Source organism: Muntiacus reevesi, chromosome 8 (assembly GCF_963930625.1).
Source record: "Muntiacus reevesi chromosome 8, mMunRee1.1, whole genome shotgun sequence".
Classification (NCBI taxonomy): domain Eukaryota; kingdom Metazoa; phylum Chordata; class Mammalia; order Artiodactyla; family Cervidae; genus Muntiacus; species Muntiacus reevesi.
The window spans coordinates 43,232,468-43,257,090 of NC_089256.1; the positions used below are offsets into that span (position 1 = coordinate 43,232,468).

Here is a 24,623-nt window from a genome sequence, read left to right on the forward strand (position 1 = left end):
TGATTTGCCTTGAAAATGAACCAAGATCATTCTGTAATTTTTGAGATTCCAACCAAGTACTGCATTTTTGGACTCTTTTGTTGACTCTGAAGCCTACTCCATTTCTTCTAAGGAATTCTTCTAAAGATCTCTTCAAGACAATTTGAGATACCAAGGGAATATCTGATGCAAGAATGGGCACAGTGAAGGACAGAAATGGCAAAGACCTGAGAGAAGCAGAAGAGATTAAGAAGTGACAAGAATACACAGAACTATACAAAAAAAAAAAAAAAAAGAAAGAAAAAGGTCTTAATTACCCAAATAACCACGTTAGTGTGGTCACTCACCTAGAGCCAGACATCCTGGAATGTGAAGTCAAGTGGGCCATAGGAAGCATTACTATGAACAAAGCTAGTGGAGGTGATGGAATTCCAGCTGAGTTATTTCAAATCCTCAAAGATGATACTGTTAAAGTGCTGCACTCAGTATGCCAGCAAATTTGGAAAACTCAGCAGTGGCCGCAGGACTGGAAAAGGTCAATTTTCATTTCAATCCCAAAGAAGGACAATACTGAAGAATGTTCAAACTACCACACAATTGCACTCATTTCACATGCTGCTGCTGCTGCTGCTAAGTCACTTTAGCCATGTCCAACTCTGTGACCCCAGAGACAGCAGCCCACCAGGCTCCTCTGACCCTGGGATTATCCAGGCAAGAATACTGGAGTGGGTTGCCATTTCCTTCTCCAATTTCACATGCTAGCAATGTAATACTTAAAATCCTTCAAACTAGGCTTCAGCAGTACCTGAACCAAGAACTTCCAGATGTACAGCTAGATTTAGAAAAGGCAGAGGAACCAGAGATCAAATTGCCAACATCCACTGGATCATAGAAAAAGCAAGAGAATTCCAGAAAAGCATCTACTTCTGTTTCATTCACTATGCTAAACCCTTTGACTGTGTGGATTACAACAAACTGGAAAGTTCTGAAAGAGATGGGAATACCAGACCATGTTACCTGCCTCCTGAGAAACCTGTATACAGGTCAGGAGGCAACAGTTAGAACCAGATATGGAACAACAGACTGGTTCAAAATTGAGAAAGGAGTTCATTAAGGCTGTATATTGTCACCTTGCTTATTTAACTTATATGCAGCGTGCATGGGTGCTAAGTCACTTCACTCATGTCTGACTCTTTGCAACCCTATTAAGTGTAACCTGCCAGCTCGTCTGTCCATGGGGACTCTCCAGGCAAGAATACTGGAGTGGGTTGCCATGCCCTCCTCCAGGGAATCATCCTCACCCAGGGATCAAACCTGCATCTCTTAAGTTTCCTACATTGGCAGGCGGGTTCTTTACCACTAGCGCTACCTGGGAAGTGCCTATATGCAGAGTTGTTGTTGTTCAGTCGCCCAGTCATGTCTGACTCTTTGTGACCCCATGGATTGCAGCATACCAGGCCTCCCTGTCCATCACCATCTCCCAAAGTTTGCCCAAGTTCATGTCCATTGCATAGGTGATGCCATCCAGCCACCTCATCCTCTGATACCCTCTTCTCCTTCTGTCCTCAGTCTTTCCCAGCATCAGGGAGTTTTACAATGAGTCAGCTGTTCTCATCGGATAATCAAAATACTGGAGGTTCATCTTCAGCATCAGTCCTTCCAAGGAATATCCAGGGTTGATTTCACTTAAGATTGACTGGTTTGATCTCCTTGCTGTCCAAGGAACTTTCAAGAGTCTTCTCCAGCACCACAGTTTGAAGGCATCAGTTCTTTGGTGTTCTGTCTTCTTTACCGTCCAGCTCTCACAATCATACATGACCACTGGGAAGACCATAAATAAGCCTTGACTATATAAACCTTTATCAGCAGAGACCTTACGTCTCTGCTTTTCAGTGCACTATCTAGGTTTGTCATAGCTTTCCTGCCAAGAAGCAGTCGCCTCTGATTTCATGGCTGCACCATCCACAGTGACTTTTAGAGCCCAAGAAGAGGAAACCTGTCACAACTTTCACCTTTTCCCCTTCTGTTTGCCATGAAGTAATGGGGCCAGACACCATGATCTTAGTTTTTTTTAATATTTAGTTTTAAGCTGACTCTTTCACACTTCTCTTTCACCCTCATCAAGAGACTCTTTAGTTCCTCTTCACTTTCTGCCATTAGAGTAGTATCATCCACATATCTGAGGTTTTTCATATTTCTCCCAACTATCTTGATTCCAGATAGGCTCATCCAGCCTGACTTTTCTAATGATATGCTCATCATATAGGTTAAACAAACAGAGTGGCAGCAGACAGCCCTGTTGTACTCCTTTCTCAATCTTGAACCCATCAGTAGTTCCATCAGTTCAGTTCAGTTCAGTTCAGTCACTCAGTCGTGTCTGATTCTTTGCGACCCCATGAACCACAGCATGCCAGGCCTCTCTGTCCATCACCAACTCCCAAAGTCCTCCCAAACCCATGCCCATTGAGTCAGTGATGCCATCCAACCATCTTATCCTTTGTCATCCCCTTCTCCACCTGCCCTCAATCTTTCCCAGCATCAGGGTCTTTTCAAATGAGTCAACTCTTCACATCAGGTGGCCAAATATTGGAGTTTCAGTTTCAACATCAGTCCTTCCAATGAACACCCAGGACTGAGCTCCTTTAGGATGGACTGGTTGGATCTCCTTGCAGTCCAAGGGACTCTCAAGAGTCTTCTCCAACACCACAGTTCAAAGCATCAATTCTTTGGTGCTCAGCTTTCTTCACAGTCCAACTCTCACATCCATACATGACCACTGGAAAAACCATGGCCGTGACTAGACAGACCTTTGTTGACAAAGTAATGTCTCTGCTTTTTAATATGCTTTCTAGGTTGGTCATAAATTTCCTTCCAAGGAGTAAATGTCTTTTAATTTCATGGCTGCAGTCACCATCTGCAGTGATTTTGGAGCCCAGAAAAATAAAGTCTGACACCCTTTCCACTGTTTCCCCATCTATTTGCCATGAAGTGATGGGACCGGATGCCCATCAACTTTTCTAAATGTTGAGCTTTAAGCCAACTTTCTCACTCTCCTCTTTCACCTTCATCAAGAGGTTCTTTAGTTCTTCTTCACTTTCTGCCATAAGAGTGGTGTCATCTGCATATCTGAGTTTATTGATACTTCTCCCGGCAATCTTGGTTCCAGCTTGTGCTTCCTCCAGCCCAGCGTTTCTCATGATGTATATAAGTTAAATATACACAGATTTACTTATAGTTATTTAATATAAATATATACTTATAAATATGTATATATTATATATAAGTATATATAGTTAAATATATATTTATTTAACTTTGCATATAAGTTAAATAAGCAGGGTGACAATATACAGCCATGATGTACTCCTTTTCCTATTTGCAACGAGTCTGTTGTTCCATGTCCGGTTTTAACTTTGCTTCCTGACCTGCATACAGGTTTCTCAAGAGGCAGATCAGGTGGTCTGGTATGCCCATCTCTTTCAGAATTTTCCACAGTTTATTTTGATCCACACAGTCAAAGGTTTTGCCATATTCAACAAAGCAGAAATAGATGCTTTTCTGGGACTCTCTTGCTTTTTTGATGATCCATAGGATATTGGCAATTTGATCTCTGGTTCCTCTGCCTTTTCTAAAATCCATACAGGGTTCTAACTGTTGCTTCTTGACCCACAGACAGGTTTCTCAGGAGTAAGATGGTCTGGTATTTCCATCTCTTTAAGAGCTTCTCACAGTTTGTTATGATCCACACAAAGGATTTAGCATAGTTGATGAAACAGAGGTAGGTGTTTTTCTGGAATACACAGAGTACATCATGAGAAATGCCAGGCTGGATGAATCACAAGCTGGAATCAAGATTGCCAGTGGAAATATCAACAACCTTAGATATGCATATAATACCTCTCTAATGGCAGAAAGTGAAGAGAAACTTAAGAGCTTCTTGATGAAGGTGAAATAGGACAGTAAAAAAGCTGGCTTACAACTCAACTAAAAAAATAAGGTTGTGGCATCTGGTCCCATCATTTCATGGCAAATAGATGGGGAAACAGTGGAAACAGTAACAGATTTTACTTTCTTGGGCTCCAAAATCACTGAGGATGGTGATTGCAGTCATAAAGTTAAAAGATGCTTGGTCCTTGGAAGGAAAGCTATGACAAACCTATACAGTGTATTAAAACATAGAGACATTAGTTTGCCAAGAAGTGTCCATATAGTCAAAGCTATGGTTTTTCCAGTAGTCATGTATGGATGTGAGAATTGGACCATAAAGAAGGCTGAGCACCAAAGAATTGATGCTTTTGAATTGTGTTGCTGGAGAAGACTCTTGAGAGTCCCATGGACTGCAAGGAGATCAAACCAACTGATCCTAAAGGAAATCAACCCTGAATATTCATTGGAAGGACTGATGCAGAAACTAAACCTCCAATACTTTGGCCACCTTATGCAAAGAGCTGACTCATTGGAAAAGACCCTGATGTTGGGAAAGGTTGAGGGCAGGAAGAGATGAGGGTGGCAGAGGGTGAGATAGTTTCATGGCATCACTGACTCAATGGACATGAGTTTGAGCAAACTCCAGGAGATAGTGTAGGACAGGGAAGCCTGATGTGCTGCAGTCCATGGGGTTGCAAAGAGTCAGACACAACTTAGTAACTGAACAGCAACACAAAGAAGGAAAGTAGTAAGGCAGCTGAGATCTCTCAACCCTACACCCACCACAAATGATGAAAACTGAACGAGTAACCACTAGTGTAAGCCATTTCCTCTTTAATATCACATTAGCTCCCAGTGTTTTATGCTCAGCATTATTTGCCTTCTTATTGTCCTCCCCACCCCCCTTCACTGATGTAGTTAAATGACATTTGAACAATCCAATCCACAAGTCTTGAAAAAAAAATTCCCTACTACTCATACCTCACCCGATTCAATTTAAACTCTCAATTTATAGCTCATTCTTTTGCTGATTTGATTTCAGTATGAATTGTCTAATCATAGGGCAAATATGCCAGTTAGTAAAACTGAAATTTGTCTTTATCCTTGTTTCTCAAAGTCAGTTAATACCTATTTTCCTAGGTAGTTAAGTAAACTGGTGCCTATGTTACTTGCAATAGAATGCACATAACCACTGCTTTTTTTCCTGCAATGAATTGTTGGAGGAAGAATGAACTTATTTTTTAAAGCAAGATTTCCAGACATTATTTAAGTAGCTGCTTAGAGGTAGATATTTTGGGTGATCAAACTTTCAGGATCACCTAACTGAGGTTTCTTTCTGTATTTCAGAGATTTAGCTTAGGGAATCCTGAGGTTTATCTGTGATCTGGTGCTGTGTAGGAGTAATTACTATATGTATTTTCAAAGATACTAAAACCATCCCCATTTTGTCATCTAAAAACTACTAATAAGCATGATTTTTACTTCATTCTGGGCTGATACGTTTAATAACACAATATATTTGTTGTTTAGTCGCTAAGTCATGTCTGACTCTTTTTCTACCCCAGGGGATCTTCCCAACCCAGGGATTGAACCCACATCTCCTGCACTGCTGGCATGTTCTTTACCACTGTGCCACCAGGCGAGTCCTTACTGCTGCTGCTAAGTCACTTCAGTCGTGTCCGATTCTGTGCAACCCCATAGACGGCAGCCCACCAGGCTCCTCCGTCCCTGGGATTCTCCAGGCAAGAACACTGGAGTGGGCTGCCATTTCCTTCTCCAGTGTGTGAAAGTGAAAAGTGAAAGTGAAGTAGCTCAGTCGTATCCGACTCCTAGCGACCCCATGGACCACAGCCTACCAGGCTCCTCCATCCATGGGATTTTCCAGGCAAGAGTACTGGAGTGGGGTGCCATTGCCTTCTCGGAGACAAGTCCTTACAGTCTCTCAAATTCACCTTTATCCACCATCCTTTCAACTCGCTGTTCACTTCCATTGTTCAGTTATCTTGTTATTCATACAGTGCTTCTTGAACTACTAATATCAACATCACTTGGAAATGGAATGTACAATAAACACAATTCAAGTCAATGGGGAAAAGAAAATAAACTAGAAAAAATTAAGTACTGTATCTACATGTGAGAGACCAAACTATACCAGGGGTGGGGCACAACCTTTTTGACGACATATCAAAAGCATAAATTGTAAGTAAAAAACTTCATGAAATTAATTACATGAAAATAAAGGCTTGAGGACATGTTAAATTAATTAAACTGTACCCATACCTGCACCTGAGAATTAATGGATGCTTTCCTTGATTTATCTCTTTACTTATTTCAAAGCATCTGGTATTTGTCAAAGACGTTTTAGAACTGTGCTTCAAGAAATGTGCAATGGTCAACCAAACTGGACTGGCTCTGACATGTCCACAGGACATATCCACATGATCACAGGAATCTTTCGGAGTAGATGAAACCTGGCAGTGTGCAAAAGTTACTTTTTGCTTCATTACTATGTTAAAATCTCCACCCAGACAGGAGACTTGCGCTTTGCTAGGCATGATTCATGCAGTGTGCAAAGAAGTATGGAAGACTGTGTGTGCCCCAGCTGCCACTGAAAATCTCCCCCCATTTCCTAGAGCCCTGATGATGTCCCTACCTCCCAACCCCTTTACCCCTCCCCCAGGGGAGAAGGTGTATTTAGAGAATGAATTCTCTCTTCTCCATTTCTTGATCAATGAATGAAGTGTATGCTTTGCTATCCTGAACTCCATGTTTGTGTGACTGGTATTGGCAACTCCAGGCCAAGGACCCATTGAGGAGGTCACTGACCTATAAGGAGACCATTAGACTCATGTGGTTCTGATGCCATGACAACCTATGTAGGCAAACCAAAATTTAAGCCTACTAATGCCTCAGAGTTACAAACTTAAAATGCTAAAGGCAACCAATCACAAGTAGTTAACTAGGTTTTACACTGCAGCCAGGCCATAACTAATTTCCTTACTTTTCTTTCAACTTTTTTCTGTTAAAGCATCTCCCCAAGCTTATGCCAGTGAAGCTTTCCTAACCACTTCTCATTTGGTGCTGCTGACTGGAATCAATTTTTGCTCAAATAAACTCTTAAAATTTTTAATATGCCTCAGTGTCTTTTAACAGACACTGTAGACCAAGTTAACAAGTAGATGACAAATTGGTAAAGGATATCTGAAACAATTAAGTCCAACAAAGGAGTAAAGTCAAGAATATTTAAGGAACTTATATAAAATAACAACAAGAAAATAACAACCTCAGTAGGAAAATGGAGAAGAGATATTAAAACTGTGTCTCAGATTGGGACTTGAACTCAGTCTTTTAACTGAGATCACACCTGATGTCAGGACTTATTGAAGCTCAGGTTCTTAATGTCTCATCACAGCTTGGTGAAAGACAAAGTGATAGATAAGAAGTAGATTTATTTAGAGAGAATCCACTCCACAAACGGGAGTGTGGGTAATCTCAGAAGGTGAGAGTGGCCTTAGGGTATAGGGGGTTGTCAATTTTTATAGGGGTGGGTAATTTCATAGGCTGTGAGTAGGAGTAGTATTCCAGCTATTTTGGGGAAGGGGTGGGGATTTCCAGAAATTGGGTCACCGCCCACTTTTTGACCTTTGTGATCAGCCTTGGAACTGTCATGGTGCTTATGGGTGTATCATTTGGCTTGCTTGTGTTAAAATGAGTGTATGAAAGTGAAAGTGTTAGTCGTTCAGTCATGTCTGACTCTTGGCAACCCTTGACTGTAGCCCACCAGGCTCCTCTGTCCATGGAATTCTCTAGGCAAGAATACTGGAATGGATATTCTCCAGAGGATCTTCCCAATACAGGGATCGAACCTGGTCTCCTGTGTTGCAGGCAGACTCTTTACCATCTGAGCCACCAGGAAGCCCAATGAACGTATTACTGAGGCTCCAGATCTAGTGTAAGTCTACTTGCAGCCCATTCCAGAATTCTTGCCTGGAGAATCCCATGGACAGAGGAGCCTGGCAGGCTACAGTCCATGGGGTCACAGAAGTTGGACATGACTTAGCAACTAAACCACCTGCAGAAGAATGGAAAGGGGAACATAAGCACTAGTGTTGTTTTGGGGCTTCGCTGGGTGGCTCAGACAGTAAAGAATCTGCCTGCAATGCAGGAGACCTGTGTTCAATCCCTGGATCAGGAAGATCCCCTGTAGAAGGGAATGGCAACCCACTCCAGTATTGTTGCCTGGAGAATCCCATGAACAGAGGAGCTTGGTGGGCTACACTCTATGGGGCTGCAAAGAGTTGGACATGACTGAGTGACTAACACACACTTGTCTACCATCTTGGAGCTTTTTGGTTCAAACCAGCTTATTTTGTGTCCTCGGGCTATGTCATTCTTTTAAAGGCTGTGCCTTGCCCCCTTCCTTCCTGTTTCAATATGAACAGAGAATGTATAGAAGCACAACTAGTCAAACAGCTTTTTTGTTTTTCTGCTTATTTAACACAGGAGAATATGTAGAATATATAACAGCAAAAAACCAAGGTCAACACTCACGAGCTCTTCCAAGAGTCAGTCACTCAGTCAGTTCAGTCGCTCAGTCGTGTCTAACTCTTTGAGACCCCATGAATCGCAGCACGCCAGGCCTCCCTGTCCATCACCAACTTCCAGAGTTTACTCAAACTCGTGTCCATCGAGTTGGTGATGCCATCCAGCCATTTCATCCTCTGTCGTCCCCTTCTCCTCCTGCCCCTAATCCCTCTCAGCATCAGGGTCTTTTCCAATGAGTCAACTCTTCGCATGAGGTGGCCAAAAGTATTGGAGTTTCAGCTTCAACATCAGTCCTTCCAATGAACACCCAGGACTGAGCTCCTTTAGGATGGACTGGTTGGATCTCCTTGCAGTCCAAGGGACTCTCAAGAGTCTTCTCCAACACCACAGTTCAAAAGCATCAATTCTTTGGAGCTCAGCTTTCTTCACAGTACAACTCTCATATCCATACATGACCACTGGAAAAACCATAGCCTTGACTAGATAGACCTTTGTTGGTAAAGTAATGTCTCTGCTTTTTATATGCTCTCTAGGTTGGTCCTAACTTTTCTTCCAAGGAGTAAGCATCTTTAATTTCATGGCTGCAAACACCATCTGCAGTGATTTTGGAGCCCAGAAAAATAAAGTCTGACACTCTTTCCACTGTTTCCCCAGCTATTTGCCATGAAGCAATGGGACCAGATGCCATGATCTTAGTTTTCTGAATGTTGAGCTTTAAGCCAACTTTCTCACTCTGCTCTTTCACTTTCATCAAAAGGATTTTTAGTTCCTCTTCACTTTCTGCCATAAGGGTGGTGTCATCTGCATATCAGAGGTTATTGATATTTCTCCTGTCAATCTTGATTCCAGCTTGTGCTTCTTCCAGCCCAGCGTTTCTCATGATATACTCTGCATAGAAGTTAAATAAGCAGGGTGACAATATACAGCCTTGACATACTCCTTTTCCTATTTGGAACCAGTTTGTTGTTCCATGTCCAGTTCTAACTTTGCTTCCTGACCTGCATATAGTTTTCTCTAAAGGCAGGTCAGGTGGTCTGGTATGCCCATCTCTTTCAGAATTTTCCACAGTTTATTGTGATCCAACACCCAAAAAAGATGTCCTTTTCATTATAGGGGACTGGAATGCAAAAGTATGAAGTCAAGAAACACCTGGAGTAACAGGCAAATTTGGCCTTGGAGTATGAAATGAAGCAGGGCTGACTGTGGCTCAGATCATGAACTCCTTATTGCCAAATTCAGACTTAAATTGAAGAAAGTAGGGAAAACCACTAGACATTCAGGTATGGCCTAAATCAAATCTCTTATGACTATACAGTTGAAGTGAGAAATAGATTTAAGGGACTAGATCTGATAGTCAGAGTGCCTGATGAACTATGGACAGAGTTTCATGACATTGTACAGGAGACAGGCATCATGACCATCCCCATAGAAAAGAAATGCAAAAAGGCAAAATGGTTGTCTGAGGAGGCCTTACAAATAGCTGTGAAAAGAAGAGAAGCGAAAAGCAAAGGAGAAAAGGAAAGATATTCCCATTTGAATGCAGAGTTCCAAAGAATAGCAAGGAGAGTTAAGAAAGCCGTCCTCAGTGATCAATGCAAAGAAATAGAGGAAAACAACAGAATGAGAAAGATTAGAGATCTCATCAAGAAAATTAGAGATACCAAGGGAACATTTCATGCAAAGGTGGGTTCAATAAAGGACAGAAATGGTATGGACCTAACAGAAGCAGAAGATATTAAGAAGAGGTGGCAAGAATACACAGAAGAACTGTACAAAAAAGATCTTCACGACCCAGATAATCACGATGGTGTGATCACTCACCTAGAGTCAGACATCCTGGAATGTGAAGTCAAGTGGGCCTTAGAAAGCATCACGACGAACAAAGCTAGTGGATGTGATGGAATTCCAGTTGAGCTATTTCAAATCCTAAAAGATGATGCTGTGAAAGTGCTGCACTCAATATGCCAAAAAGTTTGGAAAACTCAGCAGTGGCCACAGGACTGGAAAAGGCCAGTTTTCATTCCAATCCCAAAGAAAGGCAATCCCAAAGAATGCGCAAACTACTGCACAATTGCACTCATCTCACACGCTAGTAAAGTAATGCTCAAAATTCTCCCAGCTAGCCTTCAGCAATACGTGAACCACGAACTTCCAGATGTTCCAAGAGTACTAATCATAAAAATGGAAAATAACAATGAGGTATCACTTTACACCCATTAGACTGAAATTAAACAACTGGATAATGCCAAGTACTGGTGAGTATGCAGGAATCCTTGCAAATGGAGACTGGTCCTGCCTTTTTGGAAGGCAGTTAGGCAGTAATGGGTGCATACCTATGACACAGCTATTCTATTCCTGGATCTATATTCCAAGTCCATAATGGAACATATTATGGTGATCATTGTCACAGCATATTTATGTAGCAAGGAATTGAAGGCAATCTGGGCATTCATACTGGGGAGGTAGATAGGTATATGTGGAGTTCAGGGCCCAAGCTAGAAGAAACTAACAACATACACACATAGTAAAATGGATACATTTTTTAAATGCATGGGTAGTGGGAAAAAGTCAGAAAGAGAATAGATACACAGCCCAATACTATTTGCATAAATTTAAAGAGGGTGTACAAAATAAAAAATACATGTTTGAACACAATGTGTGAAACAATTTGCTTATTTAAGCAGAATGGTTGCTTATAAGCAGAGGCAAGTTGGGGCACAGAATAGAGATAAATGCAAATAAAGTGCCCATGCAGGGACCAATAATGATAATGCGTCATGCACAGAGGAGGACAATTAAGTCAATCATTTGTACTTGAGGTCCAAGGACAACTATGCTGACTGCATCTTATTCTATGAAGTTTAGGAAGCACTGCTTTATTGGGTAAAAATGGAATGTAATCATTTTAATATCCTCTTTCACTACACTTTTGGTGGTGTGTAAAGTTTTTAGCGGTTACGCCACTTCCTTGCTTTTAAGTGAAAACAGTCATTTTGTCATGATCAGATACTGTGGCTTCCTAGGTGTGTGATCATCCTGTCATATGCATTTTTGGCCTCCCAATAGTAGTTAGTACATGAGACACAGCATAAATGCTTTTTACTCAGACAAATTATTCCCCCCTATTTTTCCCTGCCAAGAATCTAGAAGTCGTTTTTAAGTAAGATCTCCCTTAAACAAGCAGAGAAACAAAAACAAAAGAAAGAAAATCTTGTGTGAACTGATTTTTTCTTCTAGTACTGTCCAATAACTCATATTGGCACTGATAATTCTTAATAGAGAACCCAGATTTTTTAGAATATGCTTACTTAGAATGAATTATCAGTTGAAATGATGACATAAATCTTCAGCTACATTACCTTCTTACATATAGAACTACATACCTTCCTTACATATAGAACTGTTGAGTTTGTCAACTATCATTTAATCTTAACAGTAGTTGTGAAACCGAGTGGGACCCTTTAGGGCCCTCCTGGGTACAAAAGTCTGTCTAGGTACCCCATTTCTTGTTTATAGGAAAAAGGCTTCAGCCTCTTAGACCTTGAGTTCCTGGGGTACAGAGTCAAACAGTTAGTGATTAGAACAATAGGACTCCTAGTTTCTCCTAAAGGGATATACATAACAACCTGACACAGATCTGAGCTCTACTACAAGAACTAAGGTCCCCACCCAGGTGAAGGATGGTAACTTTAGGCTGAGCACAAGCACATGGCACAGGCTGGTCGGAACCGGAAGGCTGATGATTAAGATTTCTGGAGCACTACCTCACCACCAACCAATCAGAACAAAGTCACACACCCTGTGGCTATCCCCACAAATTTGCCTGAAACTCTTGGGGGAGTTTAGGTCTTTTCCACAGGAGCAGCTCATTCTCTTTGTTTGGCTCTCAAAATAAACCTTTCTCTGCTCCAAACTCCAGTGTTTCGGTTTGTTTGGCCTTGTTATGTATCCAGCACGTGAACTTGGGTTCAAAAACAGTTGAATGGGTTATCTACATCTAAGTCGGTCTAAGTGAAAGATGAATATCATTTTAAAATTAATCATTATTATTATATATTTAATTGTGCTACTAAACTTTTGTGTCTAGGAAATGGACAAAGAAGAAATGAGAAATAGCCAAGGGTTTAGGAAATTAAGAGAACTGTCATAAGCTGTAGACGCAGATTATAGATTGAAAAGCTGAAGCAGCCTTTCTGTGACCAAGGAAGGATTTTTCTTGCTCATTGTCCTTTGGTGCTTCAATGAAGACAAGGTTCTTGCAGTGACCACACTGACTTTCTCAGGGTAAGTTAGTATTGGCAGGCCTTGTCCCACCCACACTTCCTCTAAGCTGTTGCATTCAAGACATAAACAAGACCTTGTTTTCCTCCCTAAGCACTGTGGGTCTTAAACTCTTTCAACAAGCACTTCTTTCTGATGAATGTTCTCCTGCCCTTGGATACCAAGAATATTCTTTTTCAAAGTGAAATATATAGCCATTTATATTCAGCAACTCAACTCTCCTCTTGTTTCAGAAAGGTACAGCTAACCTACACATGTGGGTTGTTTTTTTCTGCTTTTTAATTTATGAATAAGTAAGATTTCAGATCAACTGTTGATTTTTTTTAATTTTTTTAATTTATTTTTTCCCAACTGTTGATTTTTACTTTGACATCATGCTTTACTTTTCTTATCCAGCTTAAATGCCTTTAGATTTATGGTGACCTTAGTTAAAGAAAAGTAGGATTATAAAATATTGTAATTCAATGTTTCCCATTCTACCCCAGGAAAAATCTCAGTAATTCAGTTCCCCCAAGAAAAGCACAGCAGTTTGAGAAACCTGTAATTGGAGATTAAATTCAGTAGGAAGCACGTGGAGACAATAATGAAAGATTGGATTCAACCAACCATCTCTGTAAAGATGGGGGACGCTTGCAGGGTCTATCTGTGGGGCTTCCCCGGTGGCTCAGGCGGTAAAGAATCTGCCTACAGTGCAGGAGACCCAGGTTCAGTCCCTGGGTCGGGAAGATCCCCTGGTGAAAAAAATGGATGGCAATCTACTCCAGTGTTCTCACCTGGAAAATTCCGTGGATAGAATTTTGTATCAAGTTCTCACTTCCCAATTACAATTTTAACCAGCAGTACTTTACTTTTAAGCCTCTGGCACTCTTTGCTGTTGCTGTAATTGCTAGATTAGTAGGCAGCAAGAGTTGTAGTAGTTACTGTAATGGATTTTTTTACAGTACAGTGGATATATTACTGTACGGTGCTATGGGAATATGAGCTACAGATGCTACTAAGCAGGCATCTGTGGATGGGATGACCAGCCTGGTGAAATAACAAGCAACAACTAAGGGAATACTTTCTAAAATCTCTCCCATGATAAAGGTATTAGCCATCTTTCAAGCCTAACTAACCCCAGGTGTGGAGACTATTGAGTAAGGGTGGGTAGTTGAGGTTGGTAGAGAAGGAGTGACACCATATGCTGAGAGACAGGAATTACAAGGCTTGAATTCTCAAGTTTCACTATTAATAATAGGTTCAGGGTAAACTTTGTATAGTATTTACATTTCTGCCTCCCGAGGAAAAAAAATATGCTTTCCAATTGCCACAATAAATATGTGCTGTACATAAATTCTCAGTAGCTTTTTAGGAACTCTGAAGGGTCTGAGATATACTGTGTCTGCCACAATTTCATGAATGCTGGTAGAAACCGGCAAACTGTTGAGTCAGAGATGAAAGATCATTTATTACTTATAGCAGAAATGGCAGTATCAGCATTTTTGCAACCCTTCCCTGAGCCCCGATTCCCACAGAAGGCCAGGTGACATCACAGGTGTTACAGCACAGGAAATGAAGCTTAGGAAATTCAAATCTTTGATAATGGGCAGTGAGAAAGATTGCCATTTGCTCAAAGGGAGACAGGACCTCTGATTTCTAAGGCAGCGAGCAAACCTGCCCCTCGCTCCAGAGACAGACACTACCTCTATTGTCCAAGGTTACTTCCTACACAAAGGAAAAGGCAGACAGCTACCCCCTTGCAAGACAAGTAGAAGCAAGAGACTCATGGAGAACTGTCTCCCAAATGTGCATGGTGTATGTGCATGGTATAATTTTGATTTTAATGAAGCTGTGTTATTAAGGAGCACCCCCTCCAACCTAATTTCATAAAGATTGCACATTAGTCATTTTTTGCTGTGCGACATTGTTACCACAAACTTAGTTGTAACACACATGTATTGTTTTTAAGGTAATTGAATTCTTTAAAAGATTTTTTTTTAATTTATTTTTTAATTGAAGGATAATTGCTTTCCACAATTGTGTTGGTTTGTGCTATCTCACAGTTTCTGCACTTAGGCACCTGGGAATGGTTTAAGTGGCTCCTCTGATTGGGGTCTCACAAAATGCAATGAGAATTTTGCCTGAGACTGTGGTCTCATCTGAGATTCTACTGGAGAAAAACATGCTTTTAATCTCATTCAGGTTGTTGGCAGAATTCAGTTTCTTGCAGTTGTAGGACTGAAGAATTTGATTTCTTCCTTGCTGTGGTCAGAGGCCACCCTCATTTCTGAGAAGCTACCTGTGGTTCCTTACTATTTGGGGTTTTCAAATAGGGCCACCTGCTTCCCCAAAGCCAGCAAGGGAGAGGTTGAGCGACTACAGCAAAATGACCATTATGGTGTATGTAGAACAATCATGTTTAATATAATATATTAATATAATATATAAACCATTATATTTGACATATTCTATTGGTTAGTGTCTTCCAATATGTTTATCAAGGGGGCTGGCTGTTGGCTACTTCAGATAATTTATCTGAGAGATGAACAGTCTTTCTGAGGAGGGGACATCATTCTAGCTGAGACCACAGATGATGAGGACTCAATAGGGATAAGATAGTGGTGAGGAGTATTTTGGGGAAAAGGAACAGAAAGTGGGAAGTGTAGCTGTCCCCAGAGATAGAAAAATATCATCATGTCATTATAAGACCGTATTTTACATGTTTTTTTAATCTGTTTTTTTCCCATCATACAGTGAGTTGTACCAATATCCTAGATCTTCAATATCTATTTGATAGTAGACAGTGTTGTTATTCAGTCACTAAGACATGTCCAATTCTTTGTGATCCCACGGACTGCAACATGCCAGACCTCCCTGTCCCTCACCATCTCTTGGAGTTCGTCCAAGTTCATGTCCATTGAATTGATGATGCCATCCAATCATCTCATCCTCTGCTGCCCTGTTCTCCTTTTGCCTTCATTCTTTCCCAGCATTAGGTGGCCAACATATTGGAGCTTCAGCTTCAGAATCAGTCCTTCCAATGAGTATGCAGGGTTGATTTCCCTTAGGATAGCCTGGTTTGATCTTGCAGTTCAAGGGACGCTCAAAAGAATCTTTTCCAGCACCACAATTCAAAAGAATCAATTCTTCAGTGTTCAGCCTTCTTTACAATCCAGTAAATTTATATAATAAATGGATAGATTTATTCATTTAGGAAATATTTGACTAAGCTTTCACGTACTAGGTGCCAAAGAACACTCAAACCACCACACAATTGCACTCATCTCACATGCTAGTAAAGTAATGCTTAAAATTCTCCAAGCCAGGCTTCAGCAATACCGTGAACCTCCAAATGTTCAAGCTGGTTTTAGAAAAGGCAGAGGAACCAGAGATCAAATTGCCAACATCTGCTGGATCATCGAAAAAGCAAGAGAGTTCCAGAAAAACATCTATTTCTGCTTCATTGACTATGCCAAAGCCTTTGACTGTGTGGATCAAAATAAACTGTGGAAAATTCTGAAAGAGATGGGCATACCAGACCACCTGACCTGCTTCTGTATGCAGGTCAGGAAGCAATAGTTGGAACTGGACATGGAACAACAGACTGGTTCCAAATAGGAAAAGGAATATATCAAGGCTGTATATTATCACCCTGCTTATTTAACTTATATGCAGAGTACATCATTAGAAACACTGGGCTGGAAGAAGCACAAACTGGAATCAAGATTGCTGGGAGAAATATCAATAACCTCAGATATGCAGATGACACCACTCTTATGGCAGAAAGTGAAGAGGAACTAAAGAGCCTCTTGATGAAAGGGAAAGAGGAGAGTGGGAAAGTTGGCTTAAATCTCAACATTCAGAAAACTAAGATCATGGCATCTGGTCCCATCACTTCATAGCAAATAGATGGGAAACAGTGGAAACAGTGGCTGACTTTATTTTTCTGGGCTCCAAAATCACTGCAGATGGTGACTGCAACCATGAAATTAAAAGACGCTTACTCCTTGGAAAGAAAGTTACGACCAACCTAGACAGCATATTGAAAAGCAGAGACATTACTTTGTCAACAAAGGCCTGTCTAGTCAAGGCTATGCTTTTTCCAGTGGTCATGTATGGATGTGATAGTTGGACTGTGAAGAAAGCTGTGTGTAGAAGAATTGATGCTTTTGAACTGTGGTGTTGGAGAAGACTCTTGGGAGTCCCTTGGACTGCAAGAAGATCCAACCAGTCCATCCTAAAGGAGCTCAGTCCTGGGTGTTCATTGGAAGGACTGAGGCTGAAGCTGAAGCTCCAATACTTTGGTCACCTGATTCGAAGAGTTGACTCATTTGAAAAGACCTTGATGCTGGGAAATATTGAGGGCAAGAGGAGAAGTGGATGACAGAGGATGAGATGGCTGGATGGCATCACCAACTCAACGGACATGGGTTTGGGTGGACTCCGGGAGTTGGTGATGGACAGGGAGGCCTGGTGTGCTGCGGTTCATGGGGTCACAAAGAGTCAGATATGGCTGAGGACTGAACTGAACTAGGTACTTCAGAGATACAAAATGACCATGTGAAGGCCTGTGCCCTCAATGAACTTACAGTTGCCAGGAGCAAAGTTACAAACAATTACTAATACAAAGTGGTCAATGCCACTGGTGCTACATAATAGCACTGGAATAAAGAAGTCTGGTTCTACTTGCGGAACTTGGGAGACTACATAAAGGTGGCAAAATTAGCACTAAGTCTTGAAGGATACCTAAATTAGTTGAGGGGTATAAATAGCAAAAGGCATTTTAGGCAAAGCAATCAGTTTGAGCAAAGACTTGGAACTGGCAAAATACATGGCTGATTGGCAAAAAACCCAAGAAGTTCAGAGGTAGAGTAAAATAAAACCAAGAATATGTGTGAAAAAAAAATAGAAGGCAGGAGGCTTGCTGAAGTGCCTATGTATTACATGAAAAAGACAAGAAGCTAACTCTAATGTGTGTCACTAGCCAAATGGGATAATTCAAACATCACAAAGTATAATGATCATAACAGACTAAAAGAATCTGATATGTAAAATGCACTAATTCAGTGATACTAAGCAAACAAAATCTTTTTGGTTAACACTGGTGGTTGCTAGGGCAGCACCAATTTCTCTGAAATTTGATAACTAAAGTGAAAAAATCCCTATCAATTTGAAATGCAGAATCTGCCTGCAATGCAGGAGACCGAGGTTCCATTTCTGGGTGGAGAAGATCCCCTGGAGAAGGGAATGGCAACCCACTCCAGTATTCCTGCCTGGAAAATCCCATGGAGAGATGAGCCTGGAGGGCCACAGGTCATGGGATTGCAAAGAGTTGAACACGACTGAGCGGCTAACAGACACAGAAAGGGATAGCAGAATGCGCACGAACATTTACTAATTACCCAATCCACCACAAATGTTGATATCCAGGACCAGAGCTCATAATGTGCCAAAGGCTGACGTTCATGGAGCTAGATTCTTCAGTTCGAACAAGCCGCGCGGAAAGGGGATGTCCGAAATGAAGTCCCCAACTATTCTATAAGGCTCTAAGATTTCCAGGGATTTCCGAAAGAGGCTACAGATTGTGACTGGCAAATGGCTGCAAGGATTTCAGCAGCAACCTTTCCCCCAGTCAGCGCCCCCTGGCGTTGACCGTGGGTGGACCGCTAAATGCTCGTGACTTTATCACCGGAGCCCAAGTGGGAAGTGACGCAGTCCCTCTCCACCCCGCCCTTCTCTCCCCTTCCTCGCCTTTCTCTCCCCCGAGCCCCTCGTCCTTCTCTACCCCCGCCCCGCCCTTCTCCCCTTGCCCTCCCCTCCCTAGGCCAGCCCCTCCCTTTCTCCTTTCTTCCCTCCTCTTCCCCCGCCTCACGCTCCGCCCCTCTGCGCACTTCCCCGTCCTTCCGCTTCTGCTCCTCGCCCCGCCCCTTCCTGTCGTCACTTGACTCCGCCTCTCTCACGCTAGTCCCGCCTCTCTCTCCTAGACTAGCGACCTATCCTCGCCTGGCGCTTGCTCTCTGGTCCTTGCGGGGGTTACCATAGCAACGGTGCACGGAGAAGCTAGGTTTCCCTAGTTGGACCTGGCTGGCGGCAGGGAAGAGCCGGCACCATGAGTCACGTAGTGACTATCGAAGAACCCCAGGCCAAGCCTCAGGTGTCTCAAACCCGGTTCGGAGGGAAGTCGCGGGCCTGGGGCAACGTCTCTGCCGGTCGAACTTATGATTTCTTATACGGTAAGGGCCGCTCCAGACTTCTCTGCTGAGTTGTCGACACCTGGGCCAGGTGGGCGTCGAGACTGTGGGACCTGGCCGGGAAGGCGGCGGACGAAAGACAAGCCTCAGGAGGGATCTCTAGCCCGGGTTGTCTTTTGTTGGGTAGGGGCAGCTCCAAGCCCTGCAGGCGGTGGCTCTTAGGCGGGCTGCGGGGAAGAGGCGGTCTCGGAAGCCTCAGGTGCGCGCTGCATCTCAGAGCAGTGAGCAGGGACACCTGATTCTTCTTTACCCTGACAGTTTGCACAGCCCTAAGCAATTGTCCTGAATGCCGTTCCTGGCGTGACTTGGAGATTCACTCAACACTCCTTCATTCAAACTGCATAAAATGCCCAAACAGAATGACCTTCCTGCTCGCATTCGCTGGGCAACTCCAAACTTGTCATTCTGGGTAGGTAAGGAAGGGCCAGGTTGTCTCATCTTTGGTTTTAGGTTTCTTTTTTTATTTGAGCTATTCTTATCCGTCAAAATATTGCTTGTAAACTAGGTTCACTAGGTCCTTTGGGCCAGTAAAGCCGCAGTTTATTTAATGCCTGATTGTTCATTTATGTTCTGTCTCTTCTATGGGACCATAAATCCCTGAGTTATTTAAGTTCTTGTTCTGTCCATTTTTGTAGCATTCTCAGCACCTTTTCCAGTGCTGGTACATATGTTGGGTGCTAGATAATTTGTTATGAATCATTTATTTACTACTACAATAAATAAAATCAGTAAAGAATGATTTTTTCCTCCATTTTCCCCCTCTTTACCCTGCTTTTAACCTTGTGGTATCTCCTCTGAGAATCCCAGGGTTTCTTTTGGATGGGAGTCTTTAGGGTAGCCATCCCCTGGTGTTGGGAATATGTAATGATTGCTTATATTTGTGTATGCTTCACAGTTAACACCATTCTTTTCTACATCTTACCTCATTTATATACTGTTTTACCTTTGAATGTTATGTGAATACTTTGTATCTCTCAAGTGCCTCACTTGAAGTGCCTACAATACTTTGTCACTTCCCTGAATCTACATTTGTTGATGGATTAATAACTACGCTGTTGCCCTGCTAATTATAAAGTCTTTTAAATACGATATATTTTTCCTAGCTTCCAAAAATATCATTTTAAAAAATATGTATTGGTTGTGCTGGGTCTTCATTGCTGCGCGAGGGCCTTCTCCAGTTGCAGTGAGTGGGGCTCCTCTAGTTGCAGTGTGAGGGCTTCTCATTGCAGCGGTGTCTCGTTGCAAAGCCTGGGCTCTGGGGACAGGGCCTTCAGTCGTTGTGGCCTGGGGGCTCCGTAGTTGTGGTGCACGGGATTATTGTCCCACACCGTGTGGGATCTTCCTGGACCAGGAATTGAACTCATGTCCCTTGCATTGCCCGGCAGATTCTTTACCACTGAGCTACCACGGAAGTCCCCAAAATATCTTAAATACTTCTTGGGTTTATCATTTGTCATGAGCTCTTTCCTCCTTTCTTTTCTCTCTCTATAGAATAAACAGTGGTTGCACCAATTTTTATTCCCACTAACAGTGTAGGAGAGTTTCTTTTTATTCACACTCTCTCCAGCATTTATTATTTGTAGGCTTGTTAATAATGGCCATTATGATGTGAGATGATACCTCACTGTAGTTTTGATTTGCATTTCTCTAATAATTAGTGATATTAAACATCTTTTCATGGGCCATCTGTATGTCTTCTTGGATAAATATTTAGGTCTTCTGGCCATTTTTAAATTGGGTTGTTTGTTTGATATTAAGCTCTATGAACTGTTGGTATATTTTGGAAACTAATCATTTGTTGTAGCATCATTTAGAAATATTTTTTCCCACTTTGTAGGTCATTGTTTTGTTTATGTTTTCCTTTGTTGTGCTAAAGCTTTTAGGCTTAATTAGATACTGTTTATTTCTGTTCCAAAAACATCTTGCTGCAATGTATGTCAGTCTTCTGCCCATATTTTCCTCTAGAAGTTTTATCCAGTCTTACATTTAGGTCTTTAATCAATTTGTGTTTATTTTTGTATATGGTATTGGAGAATGTTCTAATTTCATTCTTTTCCATGTAGCTGTCCAATTTTTCTCAGAACCATTTACTGAAGAGGCTGACTTTTCTCCATTGTGTATTCTCACCTACTTTTCTTAGGTTAATTGGCCATAAGTGTATGGGTTTACTGCTGGACTGTCTGTTCTGTTCGGTTGATCTATATGTCCATTTCTGTGTCAGTGTCAGACAGTTTTGATTATAGTAGCTTTGTAATATTGTCTGAAGCCAGACAGTGTGATTTCTCCAGCTCTATTCTTCTCTCTCAAGATTATTTTGGCTATTCAGGGTCTTTTGTGTTTTCATCCAAATTAAAAATTATTTTGTTCTAATTCTGTGAAAATGCCATTGGTAATGTAATAGGGATTGCATTGAATCTGTAGTTTCCATTGGGTAGTATGGTCATTTCAACAATATGAATTCTTCCATTTCAGGAACACGTATATCTTTCCATTTGTTTGTGTCATCTTCAGTTTCTTTCATTAGTGTCCTATAGTTTTCAGAGTAGAGTTCTTTTGCCTTCTTAGGTAGGTTTATTCCTAGGTATTCTTTTTAATGCAATGGTAAATGAAATTGTTTCCTTAATTGTTTCTGATATTTCCTTGTTAGTGTACAGAAATGCAATAGATTTCTATATATTACTTTTGTATCTTGTAGCTTTATCACATTTACTGATGAGCTCTAGTAGTTTTCTGGTAGTTTCTTTAGGGTTTTCTATGTGTAGCATCATGTCATATACAAACAGTGACAATTTTATTTTTTTTAAATCTGATTCCTTTTGAAAAAATACTTATTTTTATTTTTATTTATTTGGCTGCACTGGGTCTTAGTTGCAGAATATGATATCTTTTGAATGGTAGCATGCAAGCTCTTAGTTGTAACATGTGGGATCTAGTTCCCTGACCAGGGATTGAACCCAGGCCCCTTGCATTGGGAGCACAGAGTCTCAGCCACTGGACCACCAGAGAAGTCCCTGGATTCCTTTTCTTTTTCTTTTCAGATTGCCATGAATAGGACATCCAAAACTATGTTGAATAAGAGTGGTGAGAGTGAGCATCCTTGTCTTGTTCCTGATCTTAGAGGAAATATTTCAGCTTTTACATTGAGTATGATGTTAGCTATGATTTTGTTATATATGGCCTTTGTTACGGTTAGGTGGGTTCCCTCTATGCCCACTTTCTGAAGGGTTTTTTTAAAATCACAAATGGATATTGAATTTTATAAAAAGTTTTTTTCTGAATCTATTGAGATGTTCATATGGTTTTTATCTTCAATTTGTTAATGTGGTGTATCACATTGACTGATTTGCAGATATTGACAACTCCTTGTATCTCTGCATTAAATCCTACTTTATTATGGTGTGTGATCCTTTTAATGTATTGTTGGAGTCAATTTGCTGGTATCTTGTTGAGAATTTTTATATCTATGTTCATTAGTGATATTGGCCTGTAATTTTCTTTGTTTGTGATCTTTCCTGGTGGCTCAGACAGTAAAGAATCTTTCTGCAGTGTGGGGAAACTGCGTTCAATCCCTGGGTTGGGAAGATCCCTGGAAAAGGGAATGGCTGCCCATTCCAGTATTCTTGCCTGGAGAATTCCATGGACAGGGGAGCTGAGTTGGACATGACTGAGTGACAGTTTCATTTTTTGTTTGGTTTTGGCATCAGGTTGATGGTGGCCTTGTGGAATGAGTTTGGAACTGTTCTTTCTTCTGCAATTTTTGGGAATAGGTTTCAGAAGGATAGGTGTTAACTTTCCTCTGAATGTTTCATGAAATTGACTTGTGAAGCCATCTGGTCCTGGACTTTTGTTTGCTGGGCTTGTTTTGTTTTATATTGTTTTTGGCTGTGTTGTGCAGCTTGTGGGATCTTAGTGCCCTGACCAGGGGTTGAACCCACATCCCTGCATTGAAAGGCAAAGTATTAACCACTGGACCACCAGGGAAGTCCCTCAAATACATTTTTTGATCCCCTTCTCTCTCTCTTCTTCTGGAACCTCTATTATGTGTAGGTTGGCACATTTTGTATTATCCCATAGAGTTTGTATGTTGCCTTTACTTTTTTCATTTGTCTTTCCGCTGTTCTGATTGAGTAATTTCCTATTCTGTCTTCCAGATTGCTTATCATTCTTCTGTGTCCTTTAGTCAGCTGTTCATTGCTTCTAGATTGGTTTTTATCTCAGCAATGGAATTGTCTAATTTTGATTGGTTCACCTTTATAGTTTCTGTTAATAGTTCCTTGTTACAGTGATCTGCATTTCTATTGATAGGTTTCTTAATTCCTTTAGCATTTTTATTATCTTTTCTTTGAACTCAAGGTCTAAAAGACTGGTGAGGACTGTTTCATTATTTGTTCTTTCAGGGCATTTCTCTTGTTCTTTTGATTTGAAATAGTTTCTATGCTTTTTAATTTTACTTACCTTTTCCTGTCTCCCTGAATTTAGGAGAAACCGCTCTCTACTGTGGTCTTGAAGGGATGTTTTTATGTAGGGTTGTCCCTGCATAGACACTGTGTCTCCAGTCCTTTGGTGGACGCACTGGTTTTGGTATGGATGCGTGCCATGTCTTTCCTCAGGCTGGGCTGGCTGTTATCCCCTGGGTGGGAAGTGTGGTTGACTTGTAGCGTTTGCAGCCTGTGCTGGATGTGAGGCAGGGCTTCTTCTTAGCTCCATGGCTGTCATCATCCTGTTGGGAGTGGGGTGCACTCCCCAGTTGTTTGAGTAGAAGGCTTAAGGGTTGGGTTTGATCACGCTCTGTAGCCCTTGAGTGTGCACCCTGCCCCAAGGGAGGTGAATCCTGAAACAAGTAAGGTCTGTGAGGTCACAGAATACCTGTGTCTCACCTGTGTAGACATCCGTGCTCAGAAGCAGCCCAGATTCATGTCCCTTTCTCTGTTGTATTCATCCCAGATCTAGGGCAGGGCTATGTTGTGCAGTGACTGGGGGTCAGGTGGTTGTGGCTGCAGGAGCTGCTTTGTCCCCTGAGATCTGGGCTGCCTCTGTGGTGGTCTTCTCCCAGTCTTCTCTTTCTGCCCCAGACGTAGTGCTGAGCTGTGGTGTGGTGTGGGTGGAACCAGCGTGCCCTTGCTGGGAAATAAACTGCTGCGTATTAGTATCTGCACCCTCTTATGGTGCCACCAGGTATGCATGCTGGCAATATCTGCCCAGCTAGACCCACCACCCACTGTGTGCCCATTTATAATGGGGTCTGCAGCTCCCCCAGATCACACCTCAGGCCCTCCGACCTGTCTCTGCATGGCTAGACCAAGTCTCTGCCCAGATCTCACACTAGGCTGTGGTGTAGACTGAGGGGCCAGGGCATTTGCCTGTTTGGGTTGGGAAGTGCGGTCAAGTGGCAGCCACCACTTCCAGTGGCTCTCTTGGCCCTGACTGTCAGTGAGCCGGTACACATACACTCCTTATGAGCAGAGTCCAGCCTTCTTCACTCTGTCTGTCTCAGTGAATTTCCTAGCAGGCGAGGGGAATTTTCTTGTCTGTGCAGGATCCCAGGAGTGGGATGGCAAAATTGTGGCTTGACCCACTTGCTCCCTAGAGTGAAGGTCCACCCATGTGGACCTTCTCTTCCTTTCAGATCCCTCCCAGGGATGCAGGTCCCAACCTGATGCC

The 24,623-nt window shown here is 41.9% G+C and overlaps 1 protein-coding gene across 1 annotated transcript in view; it reads left to right on the forward strand.

The window, feature by feature from the left end:
* The first annotated feature begins 18,769 nt into the window (after positions 1-18,769).
* Positions 18,770-24,623, forward strand: part of CFAP91 (cilia and flagella associated protein 91) — a 98,121-nt gene continuing 92,267 nt past the window's right edge. Inside the window, exon 1 of the mRNA XM_065942109.1 lies at positions 18,770-18,944. Coding sequence (XP_065798181.1) covers positions 18,821-18,944 — 124 coding nt within the window. The 5' untranslated portion in view covers positions 18,770-18,820. The remainder of the gene's footprint in view (positions 18,945-24,623) is intronic.